Source organism: Pagrus major, chromosome 16 (assembly GCF_040436345.1).
Source record: "Pagrus major chromosome 16, Pma_NU_1.0".
Classification (NCBI taxonomy): Eukaryota; Metazoa; Chordata; class Actinopteri; order Spariformes; family Sparidae; genus Pagrus; species Pagrus major.
The window spans coordinates 3,136,504-3,147,457 of NC_133230.1; the positions used below are offsets into that span (position 1 = coordinate 3,136,504).

Below are 10,954 nucleotides of genomic sequence, written 5' to 3' on the forward strand. Positions count from 1 at the left end.
AACCTCCAACCTCAACCTCCAGCCTCCAGCCTCCACTGCGGGGATAGCCGCAGAACAGCCACCATACCAGCCAACACACTCTTCAGTCCACCAGTGCTTCACCGCAAGTAACCACTCCTCCTGCAACTCTACCTCTGCCAGCTTACTCAAGACCTGCACTTAATTCTGACCATTTTGTTAAATAATGCTCTTAAATCCTTCCCAGTCTTGGTGTCCGCTCTTGGGTCCTACAAAACATTTTCAATCATCACAGGTATACCCTTTTCATTCATTCTGCGGATGGCCTGAAGCCACAGATCTCTTCTTTTAATGTCCTTCTTTCTTTGGGAAAGTAAATAAAATCATAAATTAAATATCATTACATTGTTTACCTGAAGAATGCTACACAAGGACTTGGGCATGTCGCTACCAGCTGTTTGCCTCACAGCATTTGTTTTTGGCCAAAGGGAGGCGTGGTCCCTCTGATGAAAGTGAAATTGGCGTGTTGGCGCTCAACTATCTCGTCATCTCATTTACAATGCAATGTTCTGCTGAGAAACCTTGGGTGCTGGCATCTATGTGGATGTCTCTTGACACGCACCACACACCCAAACACTGTTGTGGAACAAGTGCACCCCTACCCACCCATGGGAAGGGCACTCCACAATGGCAGAGGCCCCCCAGCAGGACAATGCGCCCAGACACACCACAAAAACTGCTCGGGGACAGATCGAGTGCCTTGATAAAGAGCATCTGTGGAATGTGACGGAGTGAGTCTCTGGAGACATTCGTAGCTTCCGTGTTTGGACTGTTTTAGCAGGCTAGCTTTAGCTTTCAGAGAAGAAAGGTTCGTTACTGTACACAAATAACAAACTTGGATTGATGGCTCAATAGCCAAATCTAAAGCTATACTAAAATGAAAAACACAGAGACAGCCGGTTGTACATAATGAGGATAATAACAATAGTCTAAATAAAAAGAGGCTGGTGCATGTAAACTATGCAAAGTGCACCCATAAACATAACAGGCTCTTACCATATTGTTTGTTCTTATTCTTTGCATTTCTCCTGTTGAAAAAGTTTTTCATCTTCGGTTTGTGTTTGCACCTTCCTTCTCGGAGCTGTGCTAGTCCGTGAACCAGCTTTTATAAAGGTGGATTTGTGATAATATCAAAAACGTACTTCCGTTTCTTCTCATCACAAAACTCAAGTGGGTTGAGTCTGTCTCTTGTAAAAGTTAAACTAGCCCAACTTTAAGCCTGGATCATAGTTTGAATTGGAGTTTAAAGTTTTGGTGCAACAGAATTAAAAGTATTCTAGGTTTGGATTGAATTTTTTAGTTCCAAGGTTTAGTGCAACCGAATTTAAACTTAAATCGTGATTTAACAGGTTTAAGAGTTGATCCTTGTTGGTGCATTCCTTAGTTTCAGTAAATGAGCTGGAGCTTTATGTGAGAGGACACACCCACAGGTCCTCGGTGAGATCACACCTCTTTAATTACCTGGACCGACCTCAGTGTGGACAGATGTGTCTTAGAGGAAACCTGCCTGAGTCGTGTTCCTAACATGAAAAAACAAGTGAAATTTGCAGAAAGACAGACGATCCACAGGCTCCATCGGGATGAGGCTCTGCCGAGGTAAAGTACTCTTTTAATATTAGTCCTAATTATATTTATCCACCTGTGAGTTTGTGTAAACTTTTCTTTCTCTTTCTGTTGCAGAAGCACCGGGAAGTCCAAAGATGGTAAGTTTAAGACAGTTTTCATTCAAAATAAATAGGTCAGCTGCAAACAGAAATCAGAGGGAACCCAAATAATGTCTCAGCTTTTTTATTCAGCATATTGAATCCACCGTATTCTGTCTATTTTCCTGTCTCTCCTCGGTTCAGATTTCAGATGTGCATGCTCTATCTCCTTGTTAAATAAACAAAACATGTCTGGTATCCTGTCTGCTCTGAAACGTGAGCACCAGGTTTAGTATCGGGGACACAGCAGTGTGAGGATATCAGTGGAAAAGAATCGGACACCTGAACCCGACCCGGGTCACGCCTGACGAGTTACAGGAAGAAAGCTCCCTCGTGCTGTTTTCTAATTAGAAGCTCTTTGGTTTGACTCTTTAACTAAGCCCACAGACGTGTCTTCAGTCGTGTCACGTGTGCCAGATTACAGTTGACACTTTGACAACTTTACAGGCCGAATGTCATCTCTTAAATATCTCCTTGATATATCTAAGTCTTTGGTACATTCTGTAACAACAATTACACCCATTTTATCCAGCGAATAACCAGGTCGCTTAAGTCTTCATTTAACTGTTACGCTGTACAAAGAAGAGGGACTCTTCTTTCATGGATGTGACTTCCTCCGGCAAGTCTCACGGATGCCCGATTTGGATTAGGATCCGGGAAATGTTGAGACGGGTCGCCTTCAGATGCTGTTGTTCTTATTCAGCATGATGTTTGGGTGGGTGGCGCATTTTAGGTGGTGTCCACATGAATGCCAGGACCCAAGGTTTTCCCAGCAGTACACTGCATTGTAACAAGATGATCAATGTTCTTCATATCAACTGCTTGGTGTTAATTGTACATTTTATTTATTGCATCTTAGAAAACTGTCAACTGGCCACTGAGGCACACGTCTGTCAATGTCTGTCTGTTTAACAGTATTAAAAGATGCCAACATGAACTTCAACAATGGTTTGAAAACCAGCAGATCAGCAGCTGTGAGGTCTGAACCACAACTCCAGCACATGACGACCATAAAAATCCCCAAAACCATGACGGCGGCGCCGTTTCTGAAGGTAGAACGACTGATTGCGTGCTTTATCTTCTAATGAAAGGTTACTTGAGTACAACAGCAATAATCAAAGGAACAGAAAGCAGCCGTGTCAGTGTGTGAGAGTGAAGTGAAACCTGATCTCCGTCTATCCTGCAGCACTCAGCTCTGACACCAGCTCAGAAGGAGTACCTGTACACCATCGCAGCTTCCTCCAGCGCCACACACGTCCGAAACCTCATCACACAACACTACATGAACGTGCTGCACAGGTGTATACGCACAGGTGAGGAGAACGACTGTGCAGGTGGTTTAATCGATATATCGTACTTGCACTTTGTAGGTTTTATTATCACCACCGGGGTTTTGTTTTCATCTCTGTCCGTCTGTTTATAGGTTGGTTTGTTGGTTTGTCAGCAGGATTACACAAAAACTACTGAACGGATTCCCACAAAACTTGGACTGAGGATGGGTCTCAGCCCAGAATAGACCCCATTAACTTTTGGTGCAGATCCAGATAAAGGGACAGTCCAGGACTTTTATGTTCTGGCTAGGTTTACGCACAAAAAACACTTGTATAAATACCTGTTTTCTTCGCTACAATCACAGACGAGGATGATCCAACTTCCCTAGAAAAATGTCGCCGTGAAAACATCTCAAAAATGAAAAGGTCTCCTTAAAAATTACCTGGTTTTCACACTACAAAAACAGCTGGAAATGTCCCCAGGTGTCCTTAAAAATGTCCAGTGGTGTGACTTGAACTCGCTTCCTGATTGGCACAAATGTCCACCTTGGATGTATTTGTGGTAAAACTTTAACTGCATACGTTATATCCTGTTCCAGTTACCTTCATACCCAATCATGACACTATCACCTATTACCAGTTAACCTGTTTACCTGTGGAATCATCCAAACAGGTGTTTTTGAAGCATTCGACATCTTTCTCCATCTTTTGTTGCTCCTGTCTCAACTTGATTGAAACATATTGCTGTCGTCAAATTCACAAAAATCAATGAAAACATTGAATATATTGTCTTTGTTCTGTTTCCAATTGAAATTATGGGAAAATAAGTTTGAACATTTATTTGTTTTTGCTTCTGTTTCGAGGCTGCAACCCGGAAGGAGACGACACTGTTGGGACTTCCTTACCGGAGACTAATGACGGGAAACATCGACCAGAGGTTTCTTCTCGGGTGAAGCACAAGGAGAAGATAAACACCAGTGCAAAGAATCCTGGGAAATCCTTTCTTCCCAAAATCCCCAACAGGCGAGCCGGGTAGGACTCACAGTTTAACAGATATTTATTTACAGAAGCAGGATTTAAAGACATATATTTATTTTCTATCTGAGTAGCAGCAGGTCTGTTGCTTAATGCTGTAAAAAGAAGCAGAACATGTTTAAATTTTGTTTACTGACATCTCACCTCGGAAAGAAAGATGACACAGAACTTTTTACCAAGTTTAATAATCCACTTTTGCAGGATTTCCAACACATCAGCGACAAAACAAAGATCGATGAAGAAACCTACAACAACATCACCCACAGTGAGAAGGAAAAGTCCAAGAAGTGAGTCTGTGAAAATGTTTGGGACTGTTAATTTCTTCAAATATGTTGGATATATTGGAATATTTTTGTTTTATTTCCAGGAGTGAGGATCAGACTGTTGGAGGAAGAGGAGCAGGAGGAGGAAGGACTGAACGACTCTCTGAGTGACTGCCTGAGCTCACTCTCTGTAGGAGAATGGGACGATGACGTCCTCTTAGATTTATGACATTTCACACTATCAGTTTTATGTAACCTGAGAATAATGTTGAAGGGATTTTTCTTCCCCTCTCTCCTCACCTTCATGGCTCCTTGACAGACTTGCAATCCTGTTGGTAATTTGTGAAATTGGGGAGCTAAATAAAGAAGTCTGCTCTGTCTGCACTGCACCATGTGTTGTGAGCTTTAGTGCCCTCCAGTGGCGGCAAGAGAAGAGAGTTTTTATTCATTTAATTTCTAGGAAATCACATGTTCATTGCTTGTATTAAAAGAGAAGCATGAGGTAAACTTCTGAGTCATTTCCCTCCAATCATTGACCTTTAAATACATATTTTATCTCCTGACAGGAAGGTCTAAATGATGTTTCAAACTTCTTACACTAATGTATGTATATTATATACTTCTTTAATATTGTTTTGTATTTATTTCTAGTCATTTCTCATGTACTGTATTTAGTCACATGGCCACTAACAAACTAACACTCAAAATATCACAAGAACTTTTTGACAAAACAACCAAAAAGTCTCAATATTCTGTTAATTTCCACATTTTTCACATTAATTTGGCTGCTAAAACATATTTTATTTCCCTACATGAAGGTCTAAATTATGTTTCAAAGACTTCTCGGCAATGCCAGGAACAAATATAGTCAAATATAAGAATATTGACTTAAACAATGCAGAATCACCCTCTAAAAAGGGCTAGGGGGGCTCGACTGTTGAGTGTTTATTCTGTAATATTGTCTTCCTGAGTTTCCTGCTTTTGTCTGTTTGTTTTCAAGGTCGTATTTAAATAAAGTTTGCATTATTAACTGTCTTTTGTTAAGGGCTGTAACTATGATTATTTTCTCGATTAAGCAATTAGTAGATTGGTCTATAAAATGGTGAAAAATGTTGATCAGTGTTTCCATAATTAACCCCAAGATGACGTCCTCAAATGTCTTGTTTTGTCCGCAACCCGAAGATATTCAGTTTACTGACCTTTTTTATCTTATAAAATGACTCAAACTGAGTAATCGATTACCAAAATAGTTGTAATCACTTAATCGTTGGAGCTCTACTTCTGATTCACCAACGTCGATGGTGAGCTGGGAGAAAATTGGAGGACTTTTGGGAAACATCTTCTTTGAAATAACTTCTCTACTACCTCAATCTCAACCTCAAATGATCAGAAATATTATTATTTTCTCTGGTATTTAAGACAAAACAACCGCTGGAGTGAAATTAGATCTTTATTGTGGGGAAGAAATGAATGAAAAAAGGCCGACTACATGAAGCTACAGGCCTGTTGGTTACATGTTCGGGACATGATGAGGGCGAAAATAACAAAAAGAGAAAAAAAAGAAAAATGGCACCAAATATTTCTTTTGATAACAAATACATGTGACATTATTGCATTCTCTACAGAAACCCAATGACAGCTTGGACACAAGCAAATGCTGATGACATATAAACAATATAATACATAGGTCTTTTTTTAGAGTTAAGTTACTGAACAGCTTGTTACAGCATCAACATTGTGGTGACTGCAGGGGAGCGGCTGCTGCTGCCCCCTGGTGGAAAGGAATGAAATGAGACACTGAGCAACGTTAACCAAACTCTTCTTCCTCCTCCTCCTTTAAGATTTCTTGTACTCGATTCTCTCCACTTTGACGTCGTCGCCGATCAGCTGATAAACGTACGTCACCACTGTAGACGCCTGGATGTCCATTAATACAAAAGAGGGGATGATGTTGCTGTAAGGAGAGAGGACAGATGTGTTTTAGGTCGAGTGTTTTCCTTCCTGCGCCCCCTGACTGCTTGTAACGACAGTCAGTCTGGTTCTACTGTTACACCTGTACACTGGAGATCATCGCCTGCTGTGAACATCTCAACGTAAAGAAATACACATCATAGAAATAATATCTCTTTACAGGAAATCAATTCATGTGCTGCTGAATTTGTCAAATGTTGTTTTTAAGGCTGTCAGCAGCTTTAATGAAATATCAGTTACATCCACTGTGCTGGAGTAACAGAAACAGATATCTGACTCAGCACATAATATATTAGATGTAGGAAGAGAGAAAATGTGTTTTTGTTTTACTTCGGGGAAACTGTCCCTTTATAGGAGGCAATTATTTTAAACTAGGGCTGCAACTTACAATAATTTTCATAGTTGATTAATCTGTTGATTATTTTCTCAATTAATCGCTTAGTTATTTGTTGGAGCTCTAATTTAAACTAGCTAACTCTTTGTGGTTAAAAATACGAGTGTCAAACTCCGCTGTTTTGTCATGTTTGTCAGCGTCTCATATAGGCTTTGGACAATTTAAGATATTTTCGCAATATCGAACAGCTGTTACTGCATCTTCAGGCTTTTATTTTGAAAAGAAAAGGCAAGCTGAGCTGTCGTGGCAGCAGAGGCAACGTGCGTCGCATTTTGATGAGGTGGGAATTATTTTATTAATATTCTCCGTCGACATAATAGTTGAATTCTTAAATTGAAGCCTCTTTGGGTTTCATCAGTACCTTTCCAGTGCGGTGTAGGCTCCTGTGGCTGAGCCGGGGTTGATGTAGAACTTGTTTTCGTTCTCGAATGCCTCGAACTTGTGCGTGTGCCCGGAGATGAGGATGTCGACATCCAGCTGTCTCTGGAGCAGCGCCAGACTGGCCATGTCGCCCCAGGGGATCACCTGGTGGCCGTGGATGAGGCCGATCTTGAACTGGCCCACTGTGACCACCTTCTGCTCCGGGTAGTTCAGGTTCTGAGGGGGAACATAAGAAACGTGTTGTGTTGTTACATGTACAGGTTTAATGAAGCACATGAAGCAGTGAAATCAGCTGTGATATGATCATATTAAAAAGGATGTCAGCTCTTTAATGTGGCTGTTTCTAAAAATTGTGAACCAGGCAGGTAAAACTCAATTTGTAAGAAGGGAGCAATTACTTTCAGTACACTGCAATTAGTCTTCAGTAGCAGCTCGACAGCCATTTCCTTCTTCCTTGCAATTAAATATTCAGCCACATAAATTATGTCCTTAATTCAAAGCCTCTTATTAGAAATCCTGTGGACTTTGATGAACAATGTCGTGCCCCAACATGCTGTTAAGTACTGAACAAGAAGCTAAAAGCTCAATTTTGCACCCACACTGACAGCCCAGTCGATGTCGCTGAATTAATTAATCCCTTACTCTAATTTAAGGCCTCTCTTTTTCTAACTGTGTTTAGCAAGGCTCTACATTCTGTCATCGAACACACGCAGACCTCGTCGAAGTCTCCTCGGACTATGTGGACGTCTCCAGCGAGAGTCTTCAGGTAGTCATAGCTCTCCTTGGTGCAGAGGTTGCCCGTGCAGAGAATGTGCTGGATCTTCCCCGGGACCAACAGCTTCTTGAACTTGGCTGGCAGAGTGTTGCACCTGTGGGGGATGTGCAGGTCACCTAACACCAGGACCAACTGATGGCATCGCACACACACAGAGACACACACACGGACATAGACAAGTTAGTCCGACTTCAGTGAGCCCTGAGAGAGTTAGACTGTGTGATGTAGCTTCTGAAGCGGGCCGAAGATAGAGTCCTGTGGGACTCCACCAGAACTACTGTACTCCTCAGTTAGTTATTATTAGGGGTGTCACGATTTCAATTCTAAATGGAAAGATACTTATCCTGCGTGCACGAAGACAGTCGACTGACTGGTGCCAGAGGAAACTCAGACAGCATCTCAGCTGTTGGGTTTATTTTATTTTTTAGAGATCCTTTATTGATTTGTTTGGGAAGAGGGTTTACTCAGAACCTCAGCACCTTATTAGAAAAAAAAGACGTTCCGATATTTTGGTTTTCTGCGATGTACACTGCAATATGGACAAACACAGGAATTCCCTCCAGATAACTTGACTAGCTCCATTTGGAAAGAATTAATCATTAAATTAAATTAAGACTCGATAGTCTAAAAATTGGTATAGTTGTCAGTGCTGAAAAACAAAAAGTTGAACTCGATTAAATCATGGAGTTGGAGAATCGTGACACCCCTCGATGTTAATGTTAAATTGTCTTGTATCTTGTTTAAAACCAGCAAAACACTGTCAAGTTTTATGTTATTGCACCCGAACAACAACCTCCTGCACATTAATTCAGTTCAGTGAATAAACAGGCTTAATTCATAAAGCTCCAACTTGTAAATAAGCAATGTTTGTGAGTAACAAGCTGAGTTTATTAAGTGTCTGAACTCAAACTGTGTGAATGTAACTCCTTCTTATATAATCCAAACAGCCCACGGTGGAAAAATATTAATTGAATCAGCACAGATGACGTCAGACACTAAATAAACTGATTCGGGACACGAGAGCAAGATAATTATGTTTTCACACAACACGATAAGTCAATAACAATCAAACACCAACAAAGACGAAGGTTCATACAAAACATGAAACCCAGAAGTAACTTTTTAAACTGAACTGTTAAAGTTTTCTTATGACTTTTTATGTCCAGTAAGCGCTCCAATCCTTATATATTTATTGTTACTGCATCAAATGTTCATTCGCTAAATAAAAAGCAGAAAACTTGGTCAGAATTGGATTTCCTCAGCAAAGAGTTGCTAAACTTTTGGCCAACCAGGACAGCTCATCGTGTCTTAAGTGGAAAGCCTCCTTTCACAATGCCTTCCTATTTAGAAATAGATGAGTCACTAGTACAGATTCCCAAAAAAGGGATTACTTTGAGAAACACCCTCAGGAACGGGATCTTAAAACCTGTCCGAGTCATTGTAGATTATACTTATCCTCGACTATTTTGGGGAGGTAAGTCAAAAATAATTTCTGTTTTAGGACAACAGCAGAGAGCAAGGTGCAATTAAAGCATCATAGCCTGTCGGGCACCAAATCATTGAGTCAGCTGCAGCTAGTTGCTCTGAAACGCAGAAACAGCAGACCTCCGCGCAGCTGCGTAATCCCAATCCCATGTTAGTGTGGCAGGCAGAAGAGCGAGCAGAAAACAGGGATCCAACACAGAGCGAGGGCACTTACCCGGTGACCAGCCTGGTTGATTGGAGAGGAGGAGGAGGAGGAGAGTGGGTGAGATAGGGAGAAAGGTGTGCATGGAAAGAACGGCACGAGGCATGATCAAAGAAAACAAAAAGACAAGAAAGAGTTGGGACAAAAAAGGGAAAACTGAAATTAGAAATTAAAAAGTGAATGGATTAAGTAGACAGATATTAATCATTCAAAAACAAAAAGAAAAGTTAAATGACAATGTGATTTAATCGGTTGTTAATGACTGATGGTTAATGATAATAATGAAGCAAATACAGAATTTGTGTGAGCAAAATCATGTGGTGAAGCAAATAAAAGTGCTGACTGGAGTTTAGATATAATCACCCAACTACATGGAGATAAAGTTCAGCTACACCTGATGTTTTTGTAACATATCTTGCTCCAAACTTCTGCACAACATGTGCAAATGTTGGATAAGAAAGACAGAGAGAGGGTGAATGAATACATTAATGAATAATGTGCAGTTTAGTCTGATTTGTTGGCTAACCTCAGATAGCATTTAAAGTTACAGTTGTGCTTAATAACTGGGTGATAAACATCATTAACGCTACACAGGAAAGGTGCCACAGATAAAGTAGCTGTTAGCCTGTTAGCCCAGCTAGCTAGCTGGTTAGCAGTTTAAAAAAAAGTACAAAAAATGTCGTGATTTCAATTAAACAGACAACAAGAATGGCTGGTGAACAAACATGAGAAACCGAAAGACCAGCTTGCAAATGAAAAGAGTGACTTTAGGGGTTCATGCGGCTTGTTGAGTTGAATTTTAGGGGACTGAACTGTTCAGCTGTCATGTGATCGTTGCTCCATCTCGGATTGAAGCTTCACTACAAACCCTGAAATTAAGATCCGTGCCGACGCGCTGAAACCAAGATGTCGCTCTCCTTACGTCGACAACCGATCAAAGACAACATCGTGCACGCACAGCGGTCGAAACTCGGCCTGTAAATGTGTTAAATTATGCCCTTTTTCGCCATTTCATACTCACCATCTTCTATTTTGCTGTTTCTGCTAGTCAAGTTGAGGAAGCGCCTACGTACGCACGACGTCACGGCGTCACGACGTCAGCCAATGAGAAGAGAGAACATCAGCGTATGCGTCAAACTACATACACTACTTCCGTTTGTCCTTTCAAAATAAGAAAGCGAAACTTGACACGTCTACGAAAAAACGGTGGAAAACGTAATTAACATGTACGATCTGTTCTGAAGGATAAATTAAATGTCGGAGAGCCGTGCAAAGTAGCTACACAAAACTCCAAACTTCGCATTTTAAAGGGGTGATGCGCCACACGAACAAGTGCGACTCGAGCGGACGTTTAATTTAAAATCGCGCTACAACCGGAAGCTGCTAGCTTAGCCGCATCCGTTAGCTTGACGTTGGTCGGTAAAAGCGACGTGAGTAGCAGCGTTTCGCAGAACAT

General features: G+C 41.1%; 2 protein-coding genes across 2 annotated transcripts; one reads left to right on the plus strand and one right to left on the minus strand.

Annotated features, from left to right (window-relative positions):
- Positions 1-38: 38 nt before the first annotated feature.
- Positions 39-4,600, plus strand: LOC141009975 (protein FAM216A). Its single transcript, XM_073482718.1, has 6 exons — positions 39-107; positions 2,637-2,773; positions 2,908-3,034; positions 3,856-4,024; positions 4,229-4,314; positions 4,395-4,600. Exons 2-6 carry the CDS (start codon positions 2,654-2,656, stop codon positions 4,517-4,519), a joined length of 627 nt encoding a protein of 208 aa, XP_073338819.1. The 5' UTR covers positions 39-107; positions 2,637-2,653; the 3' UTR covers positions 4,520-4,600.
- A 1,122-nt stretch (positions 4,601-5,722) lies between these two features.
- On the minus strand, positions 5,723-10,604 carry vps29 (VPS29 retromer complex component). Its single transcript, XM_073484287.1, has 4 exons — positions 10,520-10,604; positions 7,752-7,943; positions 7,017-7,252; positions 5,723-6,244 (listed from the first exon to the last, which is right to left on the minus strand). The coding sequence occupies exons 1-4, from the start codon at positions 10,520-10,522 to the stop codon at positions 6,127-6,129; spliced, it is 549 nt and encodes a 182-aa protein (XP_073340388.1). The 5' UTR covers positions 10,523-10,604; the 3' UTR covers positions 5,723-6,126.
- Positions 10,605-10,954: the final 350 nt, after the last annotated feature.